Source organism: Episyrphus balteatus, chromosome 1, assembly GCF_945859705.1.
Source record: "Episyrphus balteatus chromosome 1, idEpiBalt1.1, whole genome shotgun sequence".
Classification (NCBI taxonomy): Eukaryota; Metazoa; Arthropoda; class Insecta; order Diptera; family Syrphidae; genus Episyrphus; species Episyrphus balteatus.
In genome coordinates, this window is record NC_079134.1 from 161,610,281 (window position 1) to 161,637,236 (window position 26,956).

Sequence of the window (26,956 nt, forward strand, 5' to 3'; positions counted from 1 at the left end):
CTTCTAACTCGCTAAATCCTATAATAATCCACCTCGTTCATCGATTACAAATACCTTTATATATCAATAATAAATTGTGGATTTAGTAAATAAAAAAAATGTACACAAACAATTTTAATCGTTTATCACATTTATAAAAAAAAAAAACTTAATTGCATTATAAACTTTCGAAGTAAGCTAAAAGCAGCAATAATAAAAATAATAATTTAATTAAGGCTGAGTTCGCATTAAATCCCATCATCGTACATTCTCTGTGACAGAGAGAGGACGGCACGCAGTGCGGCACCAAACGGCATACTATAAAACCGTTGTATATATAGATAATTTATTTTATGATTCAGAAAAATAATAATCCACGATTATTGTTTCAAATAAATACAAAATAAATGATGACTATATAGCAGTGGTGGCGGGAATACAGTGGGGAAATAAAAGCAATGAACAATGAATAAACAAAATAAAATAAAAAAAAAAACAACAACAACAACCAGAAGCCATGTTAATTGGCTTCTCTAATGGAATTATTCGGATCGCATTTGCATTTCAATTGAAATTGTAAACGAGCTGTTGTTGCTCAATGATGGTAAATAAATTATTATGGTAAATTGCTGCAGTTTACTGCTATTTTGTTTAACAATTGTCATTGGGGAGAAAGAGAGAGAGAGACAAAAAAATTGGAGTTTAGTAGTTATGCATGTATATAAAAATATAATGCACACACCGGGTGGGGACTTGTATTTGTTTGTTTGTTTGTTAATGCTGATGGTGGCGCTGCTGATGAATGGGAGCAAAATGAATGGGTTTGGTGTTAGCTTTCAATGAACTTAAAGGCATATAATGCAAATGAAATACCTACATGCTGTTAATTATGGGATGGAAATTACATGCAATTAGTGCCTTTTTATGGAGGATTATGGTTGAGTTTTGTTAACAATTATATATGTAGGTAAACTAAAATTTCGATTGTCATGCTCGATAGTTTTTTTTTCAAGCGATTCATTTTTCATTGTTTTGCTGGAGGTAGAGGTTTTGTACACTTTATAAGGTATTCAATCCATTTTTGTCTAAGAAAATTAAATTTTTATTGTAAAATCTTTAAATTTAGAAAACAAATATTCCAAAACAAACTACTTAAACAAATGACCTTTCTTTTCTAACGTCAAGCTTTAAACTTTTGACGAACCCTCTCATTTCTTTGAGAGTTTTAACATTGGCCGACTCATTTGACGTTTCTGTGTTATTTTCTTACTTGCAGTTCATAGTGAGAAAGAGATAGCCAAAAAAGGTGGGAAAATTTAACCACTTTCAAAATCTTCCAACGTTTCCTTTTGACCAATGTCAAAATGAAACAACGGAGTGAGCGCAATGTGAACACCGTCTTGGGTAGCAAGTAAGGGAACACGGCTATAGTTGACAACGTATGCAATGACATTTAGACGTGTTCCCACTTTTCCCAATACTTACCTTCCAGGCGTGTTTGAGTAAAAAGTTAAGCCAATGATAATAAACATTTTAATGAAGTACCTTATTGATATTTTCTTTACATTGAAATAAAATACAAGTTATAAAAAATATTGCTTTCATCGCAAATATATATGCATAATTTATGTATATTTTTTTAAGAACAATAGATGATTTATTTATAACAATAAGTTTAGCTGAAATGTATATATTGGGTGGTATTTGTTAATCTCTAGAGGTTTCTTTAGTGAAGAGAAATTAATTAGGGATTAAAATGATTAAATACTTTATAATTTTGACTGCTCTAAGAAGAATAATAAACATTTATCATGTATGACAGTTTCAATATTAAGAAATGTATAAATGTAAATGGGTCCGGAGAAAGGAGGTCATATTTACATTGAAATTGACTGTTTTCAGTGTGAAAATTACATTGTTTTCCATTGAGAAATATATATTTTGAAGGTTATTGACATTGTTTACTAACAACAGAAGATCATTAAACTTAACATTTTTAAAAGCTAAAAAGTTTGCTGCCAGAAAATCGATCCACTGCAAATTAAATTTAATTTTCAAACACTTCAGATTGATGTCATTCTTTATGACTGTTTGTGGACACCTACGCAGATAACCCGCTTCACGCATTTTATTTAGGGTCAAAATCTGATTTGAAACGCTATCGTACTAATTTTTTCGCTTAACGAAGTTTATTTCGTGGGTTTAAGATCAATTTGAGAAAATAACAATTTGGTTTAAAACCATTAATTTTTACAACATACATACTTGAAACAATGCTTTAAATGTAAACAAGCAGGTACTCATGTTTGTGTACATTTTAATATTTATTTTCTGTCTAAAAAAAAAAATATTAATTTTGTCCATTATTATGCGTCGGCTAGACCTAAATGGCGCTTGAACCGCAGAGCATCATAAATATTTAAAATCAATCTCAATATACAAGTTGATCGTTAAGAGGCAATAAATTAACTTCAACCATTTTACCATTAGTGGCTGTGTTTTTTATCTCCATAAAAGAGTTTTTTTAAATCATTATGCACATAAAATTATCTTATTAATTTTTGTTTTGTCTTTTTATAACTTTTTAATAATATCTTACCTTGCCTACACACCAATCCAATATTATGGCTAATGATATAAGTTATAAGATATATTAAGATATATGTTTCCTTTTTTAACGTAATGCCGGATTCATGTAGTCTGTCTGACAAAGTGTCATAATTTATTTACTATTTCATATTAATTATATTGTGTAAATGGTTTTAAATCTGCCACTGTTTTTTGCCATGAGATTATGTGACAGGTTTAAGTTAACGTTTTATGTACATCAAGGGCTCTAATCAATTGTCATGTATTAAATGTCAACATCTTATCCCATAGAAGCTTAGTTTAGCCTATATCCCTACTAACAATTTTGCTTCTATAATGCTTTACAGAAGCAACAATTGCATCTGTAAAGCTTTATATAACCAAAATTGTTTATCGGGATAATTGGTACATATAACATTATATTCTTGCTACCATAACGATATTATTATTATGTTATCGATAATTTCTTAGAATACAAATATGCTGTTGTGAAGCTTCCCTGTTGCAAGGAAAACACCCATTATGTCATTACTATAATCATCGTGACAAATAAGACTTTCGCGTGTTAAACCATAACTTTGTGACAGTTCAACTGTCACCTGTCACTATGAGTAGCAGCCAAGAACAACATCGTGCCACTTCGTCTCACGAAGAAAAAAGTAATTTATCTTATAAGTCTTTCAGTGATTGTTCTGACACCACTAAATTGAAATCTCAAACTTAAGGTTCTAAAAAACTTTTTTATTTTGTATAATTCATTAACATTAGAATTTAGCGTGCAAAAACATTTAAAAATCTTAGAAAGATCATAAATTCTTCCTAATCACCACAGAACGCCCACTCACATAGATATACAAACTCACCATAGTAAAAAAAAAAAAACACAAACCTCAATGGGAACACACCCACAAAAAATATTAATTACCATTTTTAATCTCTTTGCTCTTCTCTTGTTGAAAGATTCATCACCTGGATGGTCATAAAAGAAGCTATAAAATCATTAAGGTCACAGCTGCATCTTTTTTACAGCCAGCCATTTGACATTCGCACCCAACTTCACCATAATTGTGTGAATATTCAAAACAATGAATTTCCGTTTCCTTATATTTATATTCTCTGAAAATAAACATACATAATATTATAACACCTTGAAATTTATACTATAGCTAGTATTCATTAATTTTAATATTTTATAGCACCTTAAAATCCTGAACGTTTTGTTATTTTAATGGGAAAATACAATTTTTTTCCCCTTTTCCCGCCGCCGCATCGAAAAATTCCTCACACGTGTTTGTCTTTATACTTTGCCCACAAATTATCTCGCAGTAAGCTTGGATAATTTACATAATAAAATATGAATAGTAAAAGAAAAAAAAAAGGAAAAAGGTAAAATAAGAAACAAGAAGCGCCTCTGTGTGAACAAAGTAAAAAAATTCAGTCTGTAATGAAGTTGAAAATTTATGTTAAACGACAAAAACGTCAGCGTCTAGATATGACGTGAAACATTGTGGGCTACTACTTTCTTATTCAACTTTACTGTCAGTTTAATTATGCACACCTTATTTTATTTCTTATGGAATGAAATTGATAAGTACTTTCAACCTTTGTGTGTAACTATCGTGCTCATAAATTAAAGAAGTACTTTTTGACTTTTTTTTGTTGAGAATTGAACCTTATGTTACGACAGACCTAGGTTACAGGTTGAAGATATTGTAGGTTCCTCAAAGTTTCTCCACATTTTCTTACTAAATGCCAAAAATGGGGAATAGTATAACAGTTCATTCTACAAGATCTGAGAGTACATCCTGTCAGATCCCATGAACTGACATAAATGTTTAAATGCTATAGACGTCTATCTGACATATTTTTCCACAAAGTGTTCTTACACTGGGCACGTTCAGAAAATATTAGGGACTAGATATTTAGGCAACGTCATTTTCCGAACGGAAATTTGAGCAAATTGACTAAATTAGTTTGGATACGCCATTATTGTCAAATTTCGAAATTTACTTGAAAATTTTACAGAGCACATAGGGCAGACACCAAATTTCAATTCACTTTAATATTAGTCACAACCGATAATGCACTTTTCACTCGTTTTTCACACAAATAGATTTAATTCTGTTACCGTAATTCTATAATTAAAAATAATCAGCTGTCATGTTGACAAAAAAAGCTTTCCTAAATATTTAGGTAAAATTTTCTTGCCTAACTTTCCAGTCAGCTTTCCAATAAAATTACCTAAATTGGAAGGATTTTTTTTGACAGCTGACCAATCAGAGACCGAGAAATTACCTAAATATTTAGTCCCTAACGTTTCTGAACCTGCCCACTTTCTTGCCTACTATTAACGCATTTCAAAAATGTGTAAAAAAAATAATGTAGAACAGTTTGGATTCAACATTTTATGTTTACTTTAATTTGACAGCTTAAATACAAGGTAAGATTTGACGTATTGGATATAATACTGTCTCACATGATCTGATGAAATTTCGGTGTAAAAGGTCATAAACACTTATTGATACTGTGGTTGTAAGTTCTTGTATTCATAAGCAAACACCTGAACTTTAGGTCAGACGTTTTTAAGGCTCTGGTATGTAAATCAATTTCCGACGCACAAGTTTTACATTAGGATTAGGAAAGAAAAGCATGACATTATTATTCGATAATGGTTTAAAATGTAATATTCAGATGGCTGCTTGCCGTAAATTAATAGGTCTGTTTGGGTACTGCCTAAAACAGAAATATTTCTACTTCTGTCAAAAATAATGTACAAAACTGCACAGCTCCAGAGTACCCAAGTGTGACGCGTGCTTTAGAAGACGTGTTCATATCACGAATGAATTTGTTCTCATACTTAATCTTTGGAACATAAAAGATGAATAATTTAATCACACGATTAATTTTAATATACAGCCAAATAGAAATCAGAAGTATAGAAGTACAATAGATATCGAATACTCTATAAGTAGCTCTCAGTGACACAAACTTGACACAATTTTCGTAACTATTACTCTTTATCTTTATATTATAATATATCTATTTTCTATTAGAAACTTATTGCTTACATTATTAGGGAATGATTTAATGGCGCCACATAAAATTGTTGAAATGAGTTCACCACGCCTTAATGGCATATTATTACAAAAAGAATATACAAAAAAGAGTCACGTCATGTGTGTACTACTTATCTAACGAATCGAACCGAAAACTTCATCAAGCCATTAATCAGACTCCCATAACAACTATAATATTTCCATCTCTACCCATACTTCCGCTGATTAAGTTATACTTGCCATAATTATCTAGTCAATCAATTTTAATGCGTTTTGACAGTGCGGGTCGACCTCAAAAAAAAAAATATAATAAATGAATTAAAACAAATAATATGAAATATTGTTTTTTTTTCTATATTTAATAATAGGTAATGTAAATGATTTGGAAAGCTCGTTTAGTTTTAAAAGCATTCATGGTTCGATTCAAATGTCAAATAAATTTAAGTTATTTATAAATTCAAATTAATAATTTTAAATAAAATAACTTGCATATTTGTATGTTTAGTTTGTGTTTTAATGGCTTGTTCTTTGATTAGATTTTTGAAAGCATCCTCATCATCTGTCAAAAAGACCAAAGAATAATTAAAGGATTCATTTAGTTCCTAAAAACTTGATATAATGCTTCTTTAAGACATTTGTTATCGTTTAGTTTTAGACGAATTAGGTTGTGTTAAAGGTTCGAAAATGAAATGAAATCAAACTCAGAAAAAAAAATTTTTAATTGAATATTAAATACAAATTTAAATAACGTTTAAATTTTAAATAATTTTATTAATTTTTGTTTTATTTTTTGTCATTACAGTATTAAAATGAACGGTTTGGCCCAAGGGCCGGGGCCCTGTGTCTCCCGCCACCTGTTAGGATTTATCAACACCAACATTCTTACTACTTCAACTCAACTCTGTGCTGAAAGTCATTTATTATCAAAATTACATAAAAATTTAACTTCTCGATCATCTCAATTGATTAATAATACTGTTAATTTTAAATATTTCGCATTGTTGTCGTTTCACTTGGAAAGTAATATTAAAAATATAACAACTGAGCAATTAGTAGTCAACGACGACGAAGTGTTGAGTTTTGTGGGCCCGCATTGTGCGGCAGCCCCATCTTTTTCGTCTGCATGGAGTCAATGAGACGTAGTGAGGCGAATAGTAGCCACCACCCGAATAAGGTTAGTATAACAAAAATATTCATTTATTTATAATGACTATATAAATAACATTTAATTTTAAATTAATTGTCATATAATCTATTAATTATCATCAATATGATAAAGCATTATAAAAATTAAAAAAAAAATGTTTTAATGAATTCTGTGTCCCAAAAAATAATATTTTACTTCTATAAAAATTTCTAGATGCTGCTATAGCATTTTATAGAAGCAAAATAGCTAGTTGAGGTAGTACAGATAAAGCCTCTTAAGTCCTTATGGAGTCTTGAAATTTTTTAATTTGTGCCTTGTTCCTCTTGCTACCATGTTAAAAATTAAACCTTTTGAACTCTATTGGACAGTGTACAAGTTCCCAAATATATGAAAAAAAAAATCGAAAGTGCCAAAAATTTTGAAAGTGATTAAAAATAGAAGAGCAGATAAAATATTGTCCTTTGAAAACCAACAACCACCAATTATGTGCTTACAACACGAATGGCCATCGAATTTTCTAAAAAGTATACCAATTTAACTTTTAGGAAGATTGTAGTAGATAAAGTGAGATGTTACTTTAACTTCAAAGTGAGTATTATTATAGGTATTTCCTGTTTTTAACCAGGTTTTGTTCATGTTTTCAATTAACCAGTTCCTTGGCACATTTCGATTATGATCAGATTATAAACTCAACTAAAATGTCCCTTTTTTCCTGCTGCGTTCCTTATTCGGTTCAATTACTAACCGTACTTGGTTGTGTCGATTGTTGATGTACTTTACTTGCTGCAACTGAGTCGCAGTCCTATCATTACCATAGATTCTTTAACCCTTAATCCCCTTTTAAGAGTATTTTCAAAGGCAACTGTGTATATTTTTTTCTTTACAACAAAAGGTTTTTGTTATGAAATGAATTTAATAGCCAAAGCGCAAATGGGGTGAAAGAAAAAAAAAAACAAAAATTGCAAACTAAACGAGGGTAAAAGTGGACGATGATTTTAATGAAAGAAAAGAAGAGGGTAGATTGAATATTGCACGAAGGGAAAAGTTCTTTTGTTAAATTGGGTCATTGGTTGTTTTTGAACGTGTTAAAAGCAAAAATTGAAATATTGCATAAAATGAAAGATAATAGGTAGGTATATAATACGAGTTGTTGATTTTCATTTGATTCTGAGGAGACACCATATAGTGCCTTTTTTTTCTTTCTAAGATGTGTTCACATAAAAAAAATGATACCAATCAATTTAAATAGCAAAGCCGAAACATAAAAAAAAAAAAAGATTTTAAGTCTATTCAAAAAGTATTTCCCCGAATAAAGCACTCGTTTAACTTTTTTTCAGATTTAACTCAACTCTTAGGTCCAGTTGTACAAACTTGGTTCAGGAATTTAACTTGGCAATTTCGGTTCAATTTTGGTTCAAGCATTTGGCTATTTTACCATATGTATATGGACCTTGCACCAGTGCTTAACCTAACCTACTTTTGAGAGAGAAAAGTTAAAATCCTCTAACAGATTTCTTATAGCTTGTTTTCTCTACAGCCTAAATCGGATAATTTTGCAAATTACCACCGTGCGAATTTCAAATTAAAATAATTTTCAGTACGAATTGACATTCGAACTGAGATAACTGTCTGTATCTTTATTTCTGATAAAATAGAGAGAGCGATAGTCAAAACGTTAACGTATGATGATAATCGTATGTCGGACTCCTGGCTTTAATCGTAATCTTATGCCATTATTATTCGAGCCCTGTTTTGTCTATGGTTCAAAACAAGCGCAAGTCATATGAAATCGCTAAAGTATCGCATTTTTGCGCCATAATTGATAAATTACTTTTTAACTATGTTGTGCCAGAGTTGTTAACACAAACAGAGCTAGTGATTACAACGTCTGTGTTCCTTCGGGCTCAGCAAAGTACTTTTTAGTACTTCTGAATCAATCAAAGACATTTTTTCCAAAGGAACACAGCTAATAGCTGAGTTCCTTTGGGCTCCAGTTCAAACTGCAAAGTACTATTTAGTACTTCTGAATGCATTGAAAGACTGTAATTTTCAATACTAATTTTGACACATTTCCCAACAGCTTTTAAAACATTTACAACAAGTTTACGATGTCGATGCATTAATATTCTTAGTGGCGATTCTAGATTGTTCTTTGTTTCTGTCTATTTTTTTCTATAAATATTAAAAAGGAGCCAATACAAATATATATTATAAAATACCTCACAACAGAACGTCTCCATTTCGATAATTTTATCACTTCAACGTGAACACATCTAAGCCACCACCTCTGCCAACACTAAAAATGAACCAACAAACAAAACAAACACAAACAGTAGCAAATTCATCCAGCAAAAATGAATGTGTGGCACACACGCAGCTGACAAACCAAACAAACCTTTCAAAAAAAAAAAATACAGGCATCTGTCAAAAATGCGTCATTCGGCTGAAGAGAAGAAGAACAGAAAGAAGTAGAGAAGATGAAGAAGAACTACACACAAAACACACCGTGTTCCGTAGTGTGATGGTGGTGAAGAGTGAATTTGGTTTGGTTTTGGTTCCTCAATTTCGTATGTGTGTAGAAGCCGCCATGTAAAAAAAATTAACAAAAAAAAAAAGAAATTACAATAAATTAATGAAAAGATGCATTTAATATCTGAATTTATTTATAAATATTATTTTGACTATCGGTTTTCTGTAAATTTATTTATTATTAAACAAAATGTAGAACTGTAAGATGAAAAGAATGTAAAATAAAATTGAACCACTTTTTTTTATTTTCCCAAATGAAAATACAACAATAGTGAAAGAGAAAAAAAAAACAAAAAATCCAATCTATCTGCGAATGAGTGAGTGAGTTGGAAACTAAAAAAGAAAAAATATTCCATCGTGCAGGGGGGAAGACAAATTATTGAATTCTTTTTTTTTTTTTCTTTTTATTCGAAACATTTTTAATGCCGAACTTTAATGTAATGCTTCAGATTTTAATTAAAACACTTTGGTTTATTTCGGATGGAAAATTGCAAGGTAATTATTTATTAGTTATTTGATATTCAATTTAATTATGTATTGTTTCTGAGAAATATGAAATAAATAAATGAAATTCTGGTTAAACTCTTTTTGTGTAGTTTTAATATAATTTAAATGCCATGCATACGGAATACCTAAGCCGGCCATTGATGTGGGTGCTCCAATCATTTTGAATTGAAATTCTAGAAACACAAATGGTTTTAGTTTTGTTTACTTGCAAATGAATTGAGTAATTTTCGGCGAATTACTCATTTTGTACTTTTGCACCGAAAAAGATTTACATAAACTAATTTGTTGGCTAATTAATGTAGATAAGAGTAAAGTTGTACCTTTTGTGTTTAATTTAATAAGCTAAAGATAGGGTCAATTCTAGTTTGTAATAGTTTTATGATAGACGAAATTATATGAGATTCAGTTATACGAGACGATGGTTGGATCAAAAGTAAATTTATGGATCTACCATAGGTATCACTGCGCAGTAAAAAAGACAGTCTGGTTTAGTTTGTTTTTCATATGAGTAATTAAATAAGAATTAATTCAGTTTAAGGTAAAAAGATGCTAACATAGATCACAGATCACACAACTAAACACTGAATCAGTATTGATAGTCTACATTGGATAAGTTATTAAGGTACCTTATTATAGGATTGTAGAACATTTATTCTTTGTTTATAAACCAACCCACTCTGTCTATTCTATTCCCCCACATACCTTTAAAACCTTTTCAATAAGCATGCAAGATTAAAACATAAAAAAGAATGGCTAAATTGGTTTACCTAAATATTGAATTTAACTCGATTTTAATAAGCTACATTTTAAATAAGATTAATGCCTGATTTACAATATTGCGAGACGAGATTTTTTGCTTGGTCATTTAGATCGTAAGCCATTTGGTAATGTTAAGATTTTTTTTAGGTAATTTTGACAGGAAATAGAAGGATGTGTGTAAAAAGAAAGAAATTATTTGGCCAAACATCGAAAACTAGATATCAATTTTACTCTCGCAACGCTCTCGTCTCTTCGTCTCGCAATATTGTGAATCAGGCATGAATTAAAACAAATAATTGTACCTATGTCTGTGTTTTATTGGTAGGTAGGTACTTAGTATTTTACTGAGTAAACAATTACTTTTATTTATTATTAATAATCCTTTATTGTTTATTTATTTATATTTACTACAAAATGTTTAGAAAAAAAAATGTCTCTATAAACCAACAAATAAGAAACTTGTTTATCCTTGCAATCATTTGCTATTGTTTCCCGTGCAAAATTTTACTGAGCTAAGTACTGAGTTCACAATAAAACACGGTTTATGTACCTATATCTTCTTTCTTTTCCAACCTTTTTATGAACGAAATCAAATAGTTCAACGAATTTAAGTGTAATGCAATAATGTACATATGTACAAAACCTTTTTTTTTTTGTGCAGCTAAATTCTAGTTACATATATGTACTAAATCTGAAATGCATGCCCGTATGCATACAAAATTGAAAATACCTACTTGCACAAGAGAATTAATATCTTTATATTGAATCGGGCTTTTTGGTCACTTCCTTCTATACAGTGCTGTGAAAAACATTCCGGATTTTTTTGTCATTTTTTTATAACACAAAACTGGTACAAAATATTGTTTTAATATATTTTCTAGATCGTTAATATATCAGTTAAGGAATTTGAACACACAAAAATGTTCTTTAATACATTCAAAAATTTTAAAAATTGAAAAATGAAGGAAAGTCAGAATTTCGTATGTGTAAAACTAACCGGATTTTTCAAGGATTTCGATTCTCGGTGTTGAAGTAACGGTTTTAAGCGTCAATTCTGTAAAATTTTTATTTGCAGTGACAAACAAAGTTGTTAGCTTTGTGAATTGTATAAATTATTTGATGGAATAACGGAAAAAACGCATTATAGTCATAAAATTCGTTACTAAGTCGTAGAACACATTCAAACCAAAATAAAACGAAATGTTATCCCTTTGGCATGTTGTAAATTGCAACGTCAAGTGAGTATGATATCATTCAAAAGTAGAAAAGAGAAAAGTCAGTTGAAGCAGATCACTTGGGTGGATGCCATAACAAAATATCCCTAAAAACTGATAGGCGAATAATGAGTTCTTTAATAAAAGATCCGTTTGCGACTTCTTAAAAGTTTGTGAGGAGCTAAATCTGCCTTCAACATAAAGTACAGTTAGGAAAGCTTTGAGAGATTTGGTCTTGATCTCTTTCCGCTTGGAAAAAAGCCATTCCTTAATACTAAGCATTGTCTAAAAAGGTAGGCAATGAAAGGAATTTTAAGAAACACTTTAAATTTTAAAATAAAAATACTTAATCATGGTTGTATTAACAAAAATCATCTGAATTGCTCGATAACAAAACGGAAAAATATGTTTTTCAATGATAAAAGCAATTTTAACTTGTTCTATTCCGATTGTAAAATGGCAGTCAGGCGCTCAAACAAGGACATGTTTAAAACCAAAACAATATGCTCCCTACCGTGAAGCACAGCAGAGGATCATTGATAGTTTGGGGTTTTTCTAGCTGCAGACTCTACCCCGTTACACCAAATCAACGGAATTATGGATCATTTCCAGAATGGAGAGATGTTGGAGTCGAAAATGGCTCCATAAAAGGAGAAAGAAATGCTTTTACATTGGCTCTTCCTGCAAGTTATGAAGCCAAAAATTCTTAATAGATCGTAAAACAGTAGTTCCGGGAAGACAATACTCCTGGCTTAAATAGCCGTAACAATTATCCGACTTAAACCCGATTGAAAATTTGTGGGCCATCTTTAAGTGCCAGGTAGAGAAGAAAAAGCACACCTCAGAAACTAACGTACTTGGAGCTTTGAAAAATGACTAGGAGTATATTCCTAGTTCTACTTTATTTAATTTGGCCGAGTCCAATCCTCGTTGGTGCCGAGCAGTTTTCAAAAACAAAGGTTTCTGAACAAAATATCAACATTGAACATAAACATTAAAAAATCCGGTTAGTTTTTCACAGCCGAAATTCTGGCTTTACTTCATTTTTCAATTTCTAATTTTTTTGTATGTATTAAAGATCATTATTTTCTGTTAAAATTGCTTAACTGATATATGAACGACCTAAAAAAAAATACTAAAACAGTATGTTGTTTCAGTTTTGTGTTATAAAATTTTATTTGCTAAAAATGACGAAAAAATCCGGAATGTTTTTAGCAGCACTGTATATACAAATAAATAAAGTATGGAATAAAAAAAATTATTTGCATATAGAAGAAAGTGACCAAAAAGAACCCTATTAAACTCATATTTTTATTATTATTTTATTTTTTTATAGAAATTTTTTTAATGTAATACTAATAGGAACTTAATCAAATATATTTTTTTTTTAAGAAATACTTGAATAAATTGATTTCAGTAGGTGACCATGGCACAGAGGAATAAGTAGTTGATTGCAGAGCCGGCATCCTGGGTTCAACCTCAAGGGGTGGAGCAATTTTTCTAAATCGCCAGCTTAACTGAAGTCACCTGTGTGATAACATGAGATAATTTTCAACAATGTCCCCTCTGTAGCACGTAGTTCTCTGTTATATGTCTTTGTCCTTCTGTTCTTTCTCTTTGTATTTCTGTGCTATATTAATGTCTTGTGTTGTATCAGCCAAAGGAATTAATTTCCAGCGCTGCAGTGTTTCTAGCTCGTTAGATTTATTTAGATGTATGTAAATGTAAAATGATTTCAAAAGCGATCAAAACAAAAAAATGGACCATATTGCATATTTCAATTCCTTTGTGGCCAAAATCAATATTTTGTCGAAAAGCCCTTATTTTCGAATCGACTAATTTGCGAAAAGTGCTTTCTTGTATTGCATATAAATCTCTTGAATTTTTGTCACAGCTCGTCCTTATTTCTTGCTTTTCAGCACTTCTTAACAATCGCCCATAAATTTTCTGTTGAACTGAGGTCGGGCGTTTGAGCAGGCAAACATAACATCAAATCCTATGCTCCTTAAACAATCTTTGAATCGCGCTCAAGGGACAATAGCTATTCCGCATAGGGAAGTATGGGTTCTTCTAAGATTTTGGCTGCAAATGCTGGCCCATGTTTTCTATAATCCAAAAAATTGAACCTTCTTTGCCGAGAAAAATACTTCCATACCATGATGTTTCCACCACCATGTTTGGGCGTTTGTCTTTTGTAATGCAGTTGGAATCCTGCGTTCTATGGACATCTAACCGCCATCTGCGATTTTTTTTCAGTGTCTGGGCCACTCCAATTTAAATGAATTTTGGCCAAATGGATTTGGTTTTGCGATACCTTTTGCGAGGAACTTCCTTGAGGATTCTGTCAAATAGTCTTCTTCTAAGTGTACTCTCACTTATGGATAAGTTAAGAACTTTGTGTCCGAAGATGACTTGAAAAGGGTCTTTTTGGAACAATAGCTTTATTTTGAAGTCGTCTCTGCAAAGTTCTTCGCGGTCTACCTATTTAAGCATGTTCTTTTGGGAGCTGTTATGCGTTGAATACAAACTTTTTGATCTGCAAATACTTTTGGCAACTTTGCCTTCCCTCGTCAAGTTTTGCCAAAATTCTCTCATGGCTGAAGAACAATGGACTCACCCACCCATTTTGATGTTTTCCTAAAGTTTTTTTTTTTTACACTAATGTTAAATGACCTCACAGCGGTATTATCGTTTAAAATTAGAATCCTAGATAAATATACACTTAGGAGCAAAAAAACGGAATTAAAAACAAAAATTGCAATGGAAAAAATATGAACGAATTTTTAAGTTCTTAGCATTGTCTTAAAGCTTTTGTTTCAAGCTTTTCAATGGTACCATTAACATTCATCTAATCGTCGCCCTAGAATTGGGTTATACATAGTAGGGTGGGTCAAAAAAATCGAAATTCTTTTTTTTGAATTGGTACTCCGAAAAATAGGTTGCTAGACCCCTCTAGAATATACTCACCAAATATGAGCTTTTTATATTAATGGGAAGGTCCTCCGCTTTGCAATTTTCCATTTTTACATCAAGCTTCTACTAAAAAAAAATAATTTTTTTATTAATTGACTTTTTAGCAAATTTCTTTTCATATTCTTGTAGGAAATTGAACGCTCTACAAAAAAGGCCTTATACACTTTTTTCGTTTATCTAACCGTTGAATAGATATTTGAGGTCCAAAAATCGAGAAAATCTTTAAAAATTCGTTTTTTGTTCTTAATTTTGTAACAAATTGAAAAATTATAATGATCAAACGCGCAAGACATATTCTTGTTGGAAATTGATTGCTCCACAAAAAAGGTCTTATTAACTTTTTTCATTAATCTAACCATTCTAAAGATATTCGAGGTAAAGTTAAAAAAAAAATATAAAAACATTTTATATTTTTAAAAAATTTCTAATTCACTGAAACTTCATTATTTTCAAATAAGCCAGATATATTCTTGTAGGGGCTTAAACGTTCTACAAAAAATTCCTTGGAATGAAATTGATTGCTTTAACCGTTTAGAAGATATTCGTATCCAAACCAATGCTCACTGATTTCAATAGTTTTCTTATGACCCGTATGCATTGCGATTTGGATACGAATATCTTCTAAACGGTTAAAGCAATCAATTTCATTCCAAGGAATTTTTTGTAGAACGTTTAAGCCCCTACAAGAATATATCTGGCTAATTTGAAAATAATGAAGTTTCAGTGAATTAGAAATTTTTTAAAAATATAAAATGTTTTTATATTTTTTTTTAACTTTGACCTCGAATATCTTTAGAATGGTTAGATTAATGAAAAAAGTTAATAAGACCTTTTTTGTGGAGCAATCAATTTCCAACAAGAATATGTCTTGCGCGTTTGATCATTATAATTTTTCAATTTGTTACAAAATTAAGAACAAAAAACGAATTTTTAAAGATTTTCTCGATTTTTGGACCTCAAATATCTATTCAACGGTTAGATAAACGAAAAAAGTGTATAAGGCCTTTTTTGTAGAGCGTTCAATTTCCTACAAGAATATGAAAAGAAATTTGCTAAAAAGTCAATTAATAAAAAAATTATTTTTTTTTAGTAGAAGCTTGATGTAAAAATGGAAAATTGCAAAGCGGAGGACCTTCCCATTAATATAAAGAGCTCATATTTGGTGTGTATATTCTAGAGGGGTCTAGCAATCGATTTTTCGGAGTACCAATTCAAAAAAACGAATTTCGATTTTTTTGACCCACCCTAATACATAGGTTTTCAATAGCCTATACGGCAACCCAATTCTAGGGCGACAGTATGTCAAATACATCCTGATCAATTTTCGTGTTTACAGATCAAAGTTTGATTCCATTTTTAGAAAAAAACGTTTTATTTTATTTGAAAAGGAAATAAAGAGCATGTTTAAAGAGTTTCAGAGATCGTCCTTGTTCTGGCTTGATTTCCGGTATTCTCGCTGATTAAAACCATATTACATGCTTCTGTAAACACTTGTTCCAAACATGCAATACTTTCAAGGGGATAATTAGTCTAGTGTATAGTATAGTGAACAAAAAGTATAGTTCTTCCCTTAGCATATTTGGATAAAAAAATATCGTAGGTAAACAACTAAAAAGAATAGAAGTAGAATCACTCAGTCTCACATTACGCAAAATACTTTACCAAAATACAACTAAAAATGTAAGAAAACAATGTCGCGAGAGTACCATAGAGAATCTTTGAGCTTTTTTTCGACTTCCAACACCTTGACTTGTCTGAATCAAGCAATTTCTTACAACTGGAAGCATGTAAAGCCTTCTCAAAAAAAATTGTATCCAAAGATTTTTGAGACTCTGGAAAATAATCAGTACTTTTGAGTACTTGATCACACTAGTATTCAAGGAATCAAGTGAAGAAGTGACAAAAGTACGATCATCACTTGACCCACACGGGTCGTTTGAACGCGACACTACTCGAAGTGTCTTGCACTCCATATGTTTTGATGCAGAAATGTTCCTTGGGGTCTAAATAGTAAGAAAAAAGCTTTTTTAAAATTTTCTATCGAGCTATTCGTTTTTTATGAGCTTAATAAGTTATGAAAAAACGTACTTTTACGTACTTTTTCACACGTTTTTGTTAATAACTCTGTTAATAATAATGGTAGAAACTCAAATAATGGCTCTTTTTTTTAGAAGAAATATGCCTCTTTTTAATGGCATTTCAATGAAATTAGTGGCATTTTTAGATCTTCAGATATTCGAATCTAAGTCCGTTCATTTTTTCTGCCCAATTCGATTTCACTAATCAAAATGTTTTTTTTTATAGAAGTCAGAGTATACTTTTCTAATTGTTTTTTGTATGCTGAACTCGAATCCGAAGTCAAAAAAATTCCATCACATCAAGTTTTTGAGATATTACCGTTAGAAAATCCAAAATACCCTTTTTTAACAGTTTTTGAGGTTATGTCATCTTGCGTGATAATTTTTTATAATTACATTTGTAGCGGTTTCTTAAAGAACTAAGTTTCTTCTTTTAAAATCCGTTTAAATCATTTCGATATCGCTTTTCTTCTCCGAGAAATCTTAAAATCAATTCAACATGTTTGGTGAATATTCTCTATGAAAAAAAATCTTATGTTCGTTTGGGTTTCATGGCAAATCGCTAAAAATTTTTGCATTCCTTTAAGTTTTTTTGTTAGTTTATGGGTAAGAAAATTTTTGACTAACAAAAAAACTTAAAGGAATGCAAAAATTTTTAGCGATTTGCCATGAAACCCAAACGAACATAAGATTTTTTTTCATAGAGAATATTCACCAAACATGTTGAATTGATTTTAAGATTTCTCGGAGAAGAAAAGCGATATCGAAATGATTTAAACGGATTTTAAAAGAAGAAACTTAGTTCTTTAAGAAACCGCTACAAATGTAATTATAAAAAATTATCACGCAAGATGACATAACCTCAAAAACTGTTAAAAAAGGGTATTTTGGATTTTCTAACGGTAATATCTCAAAAACTTGATGTGATGGAATTTTTTTGACTTCGGATTCGAGTTCAGCATACAAAAAACCATTAGAAAAGTATACCCTGACTTCTATAAAAAAAAACATTTTGATTAGTGAAATCGAATTGGGCAGAAAAAATGAACGGACTTAGATTCGAATATCTGAAGATCTAAAAATGCCACTAATTTCATTGAAATGCCATTAAAAAGAGGCATATTTCTTCTAAAAAAAAGAGCCATTATTTGAGTTTCTACCATTATTATTAACAGAGTTATTAACAAAAACGTGTGAAAAAGTACGTAAAAGTACGTTTTTTCATAACTTATTAAGCTCATAAAAAACGAATAGCTCGATAGAAAATTTTAAAAAAGCTTTTTTCTTACTATTTAGACCCCAAGGAACATTTCTGCATCAAAACATATGGAGTGCAAGACACTTCGAGTAGTGTCGCGTTCAAACGACCCGTGCCCAAATGGTAACATTAAACAAATCAAACATAATTCCTCTTATATATTTTTAAATATGTCTTCACAAAATGTTGGCGCGAATTATGTACCTTATGGACAAAATTTTAAGTATTCTCAAATTATTTTTATTTATTAGGTTGTAAAATCATTAGTGTTAACACATCATTTAAATGGTTTAACAAGAAGAGAGAAAGACTCAAAATGTTTTCATTAATGCGTAGGTGGAAAATCTAAAGAAACTGAAGTGGGCCATATCCACGAAAAAAAAACATATATAACAGGAATTATCAGTAAGGATGACGCCCAGGGACTTGCTCATAGTCATGACTGTAAACCTACATAGGAATTAAGGAGTTTTCAGCATTTTCTCTGCAAATTTCTTGTGATTTTGGGTGGTCTGACCACAGTTGAAAAGAGTTTATTTTTTTTCCAAACAGATATCTTCAATATGAATTTTTTATGAGAGTATGCCAAACGTTCTTATTTGCTAAATCTTAATATGCGAAATCATTTAAACTAAAATAACTAAAATTCTTCATCTAACTTATATTTCATTTGATATTCTTTTCTTAATTTCAGGTGGCCGTTAACAGCTTAGCAACGGAAAGCAATAAACAATCGAGTGGTAGTGGTTCATCACAATTGAACAATAATAATAAATTGAATTATAATTCTGCAACAGCAGCAGTTGTTGCGTCGAACACAACAGCAGCATCAAATGTAAAACAAGCAAATAGTATATCAAATACTACGTGTACTAAATCAAGCAATAATATATTAATATCAGCGTCACCAACGACGCTTAATCAACAAGGGGTAAACGCTACTGAACAAATTACATCCCTTTCCTCGCAATCATCAACGTCTACAACGTCCTCGTCATCAGGGTCGTCATCGTCGTCGTCATCGACGTCATCATCGTCAATTTCATCGTCGACCTCATCAACCTCATCGTCAGGGGCTTCCTCATCCGCATCAAGTAGCGAATCAAAAGATACTAATTTCGAATACGAAGACGAGTGGGACGTTTGTGGAATACCAGAATTAATAATTGACTTGGACGCTGACATTGAAAAGTCTTCATCGACCGCAGAAGCGGCCGCAGCAGTAGCTTCTAGTAGTTCTTCGGGTGGTGGTGGCGGCAGTAGTGGTGTTGTAACATCCACTGCTTCCACAAATAATTTAACGTCGACAACGGTAGTGGTAGCAGGAGCAGCATCAACAGCAACAGCAGGTCAATTAAATGCAACAGCGAAATCACCTGGTGCTGCCTTATCATCTTCGTCAAGTTCGTCTTCATTATCAACAACTACATCCGCTAACAGCGCAGCATTGTCAGCTTCATCGTCATCCCCATCGTCGGTGTTCCCACCGCAGTTGGGAAAACAAAACAGTACCCTGTCCCAATTGCGGAATACCCTTATCAGTGGATCGGGCAAGGAGAAGAAATCCACAAATAGTGGTAGCAAAAGTCTGAAGCTGCAGCAACCATCGCTGGTGGCACAGCTCAATAGTAAGTCACTCGGCGGCGGCGGCGGAGGCAGCGGAGGAGGAGCAGGTAGTTCTTCCACCTCGCTAGCCACCTCGACATTTGCCGGATTCTCCAAAGGCGGGAATCTGGTAAATCAGTCAGCCGGAGCAGGCGTTAATACTACTTTTGGTGGCCCGAAAAGCAGCAGCAACAAGCCATCATCGATTGCCGGATCGTCGCAATCTCTGCTGCAAGCACAAGCGACGAACAGCATGTCATCACAGCCGAGCGGTGGACAAGGTGCTGGAAAATCAGCCACAAAAATGTCAATAGACCATCAAGCTACATTGGACAAAGGATTAAAAATGAAAATCAAACGAACCAAACCCGGTACAAAAACCTCAGAGGCAAAACACGAAATTGTCAAGGCCGAACAACAAAACGGTAATACATCTAATTTAGAAGACGCCTCCCCAGGAGGCAACAATTCCACATCTCAGTCATCCTCCTCCTCATCGTCGTCATCCTCATCGTCTTCCTCGTCGTCGTCGTCTGGCAAAAAGCACAGCGGCAGCGGTGGTGGTAATAATCAAAATAATAGCAACGCTACAAGTGGAGGAGGCGTTGGTGGAAGTGGCAGCAGTGGCTCTGGAAATCAGAGCAATCCTTCATCTTCAGGGCAAATGGTGCCTGCACAGCAGGGCACTAAGCGCGGAAGCAGCGGTCATCGTCGCGAAAAGACAAAAGACAAGACTCCACACTCCCGGGACAAGTCTGACCATGGCAGTGGTAATGGAAGTGGCAGCGGTAATGCCAATAACTCATCGAACTCTCACAGCAGCAATTCGACCAATGAGCGGTCATCTAACTCAGCGTCTGCGACATTATTGTCTGCAGGGGCAAACTCATCTTCAAGCACACTTGGTGGAGGATCTAATTCAGGATCATCCTGCAATTGTGGCCATGAAATAGGTGGTGGAGGAAATCTCCAAGGGCCATGCACAAATCTGACCTGCATTCGCAACCGAACCAGCAGTTTGGATGCACTTGGTCAGAGAATGAGCACCAACAATGGGAATAGCTCGAATTCCCATGGTGGCAACAATGGTTCAACAACCAGTTCAAATATTCCGCCTGGAGTGTTTACCCCCTCGACGAACAGTAGCACTGGCAATGTCCAGTCATCGAACAGTGGCTCCCCGAACGCCCCTGGGCCGCCAAAGGACAGTACAAAGATGTCATCCGCAGGCCTTCTGACTGCGAGCAATTCCCAGCTATCGAATTCTGCTTCAGTATCAGTGGGAACATCTTCCTATAGCAATTCGGCTGCACAAACAAATGCCAGCGGAAACAGTGGCACTAGTTCCGTTGGCAATCCCGGCGCCATCGCCAAGGCCATGTCAGCGACGGCGCCCGGCATGATCTCAGCCACAGTTCACCACACGATTTCGGTACCCGTTAACTCAGCAGCAGCTGCTGCCGCAACCGATGACGGGACCAAGAGTCCTCCGGCAAAACGTGCCAAATGCGACAACAAGGACATGATCGATATTTGTGTGGGAACTTCTGTTGGCACGATCACCGAACCGGACTGTCTGGGTCCGTGTGAACCAGGCACATCGGTTACTCTCGAAGGAATTGTCTGGCATGAGACAGAAGGTGGCGTTCTCGTAGTGAATGTCACTTGGCGTGGCAAGACTTATGTCGGCACACTGTTGGATTGCACCAGACACGATTGGGCTCCTCCAAGGTAAGTAAAACTATTTGGTTCGACCAAGAAGAAAGTAACTAATTTGTCTCCCTTCTAACAGATTCTGTGATTCACCAACTGAAGAGCTTGACTCACGCACTCCAAAAGGTCGTGGCAAGCGCGGACGCAGTTCAGTCCTTGCTCCGGATCTCAGCAACTTCACCGAGACTCGAAGCTCTGTGAGTCTTGAGTAACATCGCGCTTTCGCGCATAAGACTTACTCTAACTAACTCTTTTTTTATTTGATAACAGGTTCATTCCAAACTTCGCAATGGCGGTTCCAAAGGTCGTGGCGGTCGTGCAGTCACAACAGCTGGTGCTGCATCAACCACCAACACCACAACCAACAGCACCGCATCCTCATCGACATCGTCGTCCGCATCGTCGACGTCGTCATCATCGAACGCTAACTCCACCAACACGCCATCGACCTCGCCGACGGCATTCCTGCCGCCGCGGCCAGAGAAGCTCAAATCCAAAGACGAGAGTCCATCCCCAGTGAATGGCGACTCTGCTGCAAGTGGGGCTAATGGTGCTTCGGGCGGCACAAGTGGCAATGGCGCCATTCCTATTTTGGCCAATGCCAGTGGAATTCAAACGCCTGCATTAAGCGCCGGTTTATTGGGTGCACAGCCCCAGAGTCTTGTCAATCCCGTTACCGGATTGAATGTTCAAATCTCCACGAAGAAATGTAAGACTGCGTCGCCGTGCGCGATCTCACCGGTATTGCTAGAGTGTCCGGAACAAGACTGCAGCAAAAAGTTCAAGCACGCCAATGGTCTGCGCTATCATCAGAGCCATGCCCATGGATCCGGATCGATGGATGAGGACTCGTTGCAGTTGCCAGAGTCACCGGTGCGTTCGGCACCGCCGACAACCCCATCACCAGCTCCAGCTGGTACTCCTCAGCCACCGGCTACACCAACAGCGGCAATAGCTACAGACGCTCCCGAAGTTACCCCAACGGCTACGCCAGTTGTTGCCCCGCCAACACCAACCAGTGTGGTTCATCCTTCGACACCAACGGCGACGGTGGCGCCACCATCGCCAGTGGCAGTTGTTCCCTCAACGCCACCAACTGCTTCGCAAGTACAGACGCCGCAGCCAACCTTGTCAGCGGCGCCGGTCTCGGTAGCTCCCGCAAGTACTGTTCCAGCAGCTTCACCCATTATAAGTGTCCCATCAGTTCCAGCACCAGTGGCTTCGGTCAGCATCAGTGGTAGTGGTATCCTCAGTGCAGTGCAGACTCCTGCGCCATCTATTGGTGTTGTTCCGAATCAAACACTTTCCGGTTTGCCTCCGATTTCGCAGTTGCCTCCACAGCACGCGATTCCTGGAGGCAGTATCACTGCCGGTATTTCAGGACAGGCACTATCTCAACACCAACAACATTCAATTGTTAATCAAATTATGAATGAGATTGTGCAGCCACAGCAGCCATCGCCTCAGCAACAACAACAAATGCATTCTGGACCACGTAAGGATCAAGACGACTTAATCTTAAGAATCAAACTGAATTTTTCATTTACTTTCAGTGAAACCAGGAGTTCTTCGATTCGGTCCTCAGACAGAAAGTGCTCAGGGCAATCCAATTACACTGCCAGGGCAGAGTCCACTCAGACCTACGCCAGCTGCTGCAATGGCACCACAATCCCGACCTCCGGGCACTCCAGAGACAGCACATCAACCAGTTGGATATCCTGGTGCTCCTCCTCAAGCATCACAACAAGGTACGATTGGGTGTTCTTCTTATGAAACCAACATGTTCTCATAGTTAATACTCTCTTTCTTAGGCATTCCATTGGGCAAAACCCAGCAGCCATTTGGCAAGCAAAAGAAAAATCGCAAATCACCGCTTCCAGGCGACTTTGATAATTCCATGTCACGCGACGATGTACAAAGTCCGGCCTACAGTGATATATCTGATGATTCTACGCCGGTTGTAGACACAGAAATGATTGGTAAGTTCTTCTTTTTTTTTTCAAATTCATATCAGTCCATGGGGGTCGACCCAGCCCATTATGGGACAACTCATCATGTCGGAACTATGATATCTAAATGCCCTTAAATCAATTTTTGCAGACAAATCTCAAGCTCCCAAGCACGTTGTTGATATTAAGAAACCTCAAGAAGGTGCACCTCCTCCAATTCCACCTCTAAGTAACTATGGAATGTATCAGTTCTACCCACAACAGCAATATTTGGTGCCCTCAGAGCATCAACAAGTAAAGGGTCCCCATGGTGCACCTGGCCAACCACCATCGGTTATACCCCAATCACCGCAGATTGAATATACTAAGAATAAGGATCCACCGCTAGATTTAATGACGAAGCCCTCGCCACAACAGCAACAACAACAGCAGCAACAACAGCAGCAGCAACATCAACAGCAGCTTCAACAACAGCAGCAGCAACAACAGCAACAACAACACCAACAACAGCAGCAACAGCAGGAGCAAAATATCAAAGAAAGTGTCCAGAATGTTGGATCTGGATTGGGTTTGGCCAGCAGTGGTCCAAATCCAGTATCAAGTAGTTCTGCATCTGGAGGTGGCGCACCCGGTTCGTTGCCTAATCCTTCGCCAGCTAAACCAATGACGCACTTTTATCCTTTCAAGTAAGTTCACAAAGATGATATAGTCTTGCAATATGTTTTAATATCTGTTCTCATTGTATTCAAACAGCTACATGGCGCCAGGGTATCCTTATAATGTTGAGCCAAATTATGGTCCGGTGTCAATGGTCTCTGATGAAAACAAACTCGGTCATGCTCTGCAAAATCCTCCACCAACTTTGAAAGACGATCGCATCAAGGAGAGTCAAAGTCCTCACGAGAATGCCAAATTGTCAACACAGGTAAACTTGCTTTTTTGTTATCTCTTTAGGAATCTTGTCTTAACTCTTGATTTCTTGGTAGATGATATCATCAAAGTTGATCAAGAGCGAACCAACGACGAAGGAGATCAAACAGGAACCCAACAGTCATCCAATGCATCCCAAAGATCCTCCAGTCCAATCGATGGGTGGCTATCCAAGTATGTACCAGCGACAGCAGCTTAGTATGCCACATCAGCATTCACCGCATCTTGCACAGAATGAAGAGCTACGAAGGTAAAGCAATCAAAGCTTTGTAATATAACCGACTTGTTCTAATAAATTCGTTTTACAGGTATTATATCTTCTCGGAGCAACGACGCAACAATTTTCTGCAACAAGTACAGTCTGGGTCACATCAACAGCCACCTGGCTCACAAATGAAGCCCGAAGACTTGCCAATGTCGGCACAACAACAACAGCAACTGAGCCACCAGCAATCGCAGCAAATGCAAGCTCAGCAGCAAGCCCAACAACAGGCTCAGCAGCAAGCTCAACAACAGGCTCAACAACAAGCCCAACAGCAAGCTGCTCAACAACAAGCACAGCAACAAGCTCAACAACAAGCCCAACAGCAAGCTCAGCAACAGCAGCAACAACAGCAGCAGCAGCAACAACAACATCAACAACAACAACAGCAGCAGCATCAACAACAACAGCAGCAACAACAACAAAACTCGAGCAGTCAGAAGAGTTCAAAATCGAGCTCGTCCTCGGGCTCAATGGGACAAAAGGCAACCAATCTTATAAAGGATTCAATCAAAGAAGAAAAGGATGTAAAAATCAAACAAGAAGGCCAAAAGCCAACAATGGAAACTCAGGGGCCCCCACCTCCGCCAACTTCCCAATACTTCTTGCATCCATCGTACATCAGTCCGAGTCCTTTTGGATTTGATCCAAGCCACCCGATGTATCGCAATGTGCTGATGTCAACACCATACAACACACCACCGTATCACCTGCCCATGGCGCGCTATCATGCTCCCGAAGATCTCTCCCGAAACCCCGGTACTAAGGCCTTGGATGCATTGCATCATGCCGCTAGCCAGTATTACACAACCCATAAGATTCACGAGTTGAGTGAGCGTGCTCTCAAGAGTCCAACAAGTGGCAATGTCAAAGTCAGTGTTTCTAGTCCGAATGTTTCGCAACAAGGCGGCGGCGGTGGAGGCGTTGGAGGTGGTGGTAGCGGTTTGCCACCCGGAGGCCCAGGAGGGCCAGTCAATATGGGGCCATCGCCCGGCAATAATCCCGTGACAGGGGGACCCAATTCTGGACTTGGGATACCGTCAACAAATCCGTCGGGTCCATTAAACCTACAACCACCCTCAAACTCAATGCCTCCAGGCCTGAGTGGTGGTGGTGGCCTGGGACCGCCACAAAAAGGTGATAACAACAAATCAATGGTGGTTGATCCGCTGCTGGCCAAACAGCAGCAGGGACCTGGCGGTGTGGCTGGAATACCTGGCAGTGGCAGTGTTAATCCAGCTGATAGTCGAAGTCCGCCACCCCAGAGACATGTGCACACACACCATCATACGCACGTTGGACTTGGCTATCCTATGTATCCGGCGCCCTATGGAGGTGAGCTTTAGTTTTACAAATATGCTCAAGTTTTTTTTTCTCTCAAAACTAAACAAAACTTACTCGTGATCTCTCAACAATCAAAAATACGTCAATGTATGTGTGCAATTTTTAATTTAATTTTTATTTAATTTATTAGATTGTTTGTAGTTTGTCGAATAAGTTGTAACTGTAGTTTGTAGAAAACAAAATAGGTACACAAATATTTAGTACGAGCTCTTCATTGAGCATTATCAAACCGCAATTGTTTCAGAATCAGAATCTTTCAACTAGTTCAGTTTCTCTCAGACAAATACCGGAGAAAAAATGGCGAAAATTTGATTGGCTTTCGAGACTTAAGCTTTTCGAATGGAATCCAGTGTTGCCAAGGCCTGCTATTTATCGCCAAACATGCTCCTCGAACTTTTCACTTTCTCCTTAAATTTTTGATTTTATTGGAATTTGGCTCTTTTAATTTTGAACTTGACGATTTAATGCTCCTTTAAAATCAAAACATTTTACAGCACAAATTTAATGACCATGAAAACCAGAATATATCAACAAAATAAAAATTTAAAAAAATTCAGAAATCCCATTCCACAAATTTTTTTTACGTTTTGTTTTACCATTTTTGAAAGCGGCTATTTTTGGCTCCAAGATTTTTCAAAATCGGCTCCTTGTTTCTAAAATATTCTGGCAACACTGATGTAAGCCCTTTTCATAAATATAGTTCCTCCCTGAAAAAGGGTTATTCAATTTGCTAATATTGGCAGCAATGAAGTCGATAGAAGAATGTTGCATTTTCAAATTAAAGGATGTTTTTCAAGCGACCCAGTACAAATTTTATGAATTTAAGCTCCCGATGAATTTGTCTTAATTTTTGATATTTTGTAAGGTCCGGAAATGGACTGTTTTCGAGATATCAAGGACAGTAGGTCTCAGAAATTGTATTTTTTAATGCAAGTGCTTCTTCTCCTTACTTGATTCTTTTGGATGGTATACAAAAAAAAAACATTCAAAATGATTGGCAATAGAATCATCGTGGAATCTATTTCTTCACTTGAACACTGTCGTAACATCTTTCTAAAGCAGTA

General features: G+C 35.6%; 1 protein-coding gene across 4 annotated transcripts in view; it reads left to right on the forward strand.

Annotated features, from left to right (window-relative positions):
* LOC129921307 (mucin-19-like) overlaps positions 1 to 26,956 on the forward strand; it is a 147,494-nt gene that overhangs the window by 118,958 nt on the left and 1,580 nt on the right. The window contains exons 1-11 of one of the 4 annotated variants that reach the window (XM_056003077.1): positions 8,449 to 9,621; positions 9,750 to 9,795; positions 18,784 to 21,425; positions 21,487 to 21,604; positions 21,678 to 22,902; positions 22,961 to 23,155; positions 23,219 to 23,386; positions 23,508 to 24,042; positions 24,110 to 24,281; positions 24,343 to 24,536; positions 24,595 to 25,883. In XM_056003077.1, the coding sequence (XP_055859052.1) occupies positions 9,781 to 9,795; positions 18,784 to 21,425; positions 21,487 to 21,604; positions 21,678 to 22,902; positions 22,961 to 23,155; positions 23,219 to 23,386; positions 23,508 to 24,042; positions 24,110 to 24,281; positions 24,343 to 24,536; positions 24,595 to 25,883 (6,553 nt within the window). In that variant the 5' untranslated portion in view covers positions 8,449 to 9,621; positions 9,750 to 9,780. Of the gene's footprint in view, positions 1 to 6,426; positions 6,799 to 8,448; positions 9,796 to 18,783; positions 21,426 to 21,486; positions 21,605 to 21,677; positions 22,903 to 22,960; positions 23,156 to 23,218; positions 23,387 to 23,507; positions 24,043 to 24,109; positions 24,282 to 24,342; positions 24,537 to 24,594; positions 25,884 to 26,956 lie in introns of those variants that run through there. The other 3 variants (XM_056003076.1, XM_056003074.1, XM_056003075.1) reach the window with 3 other exon arrangements.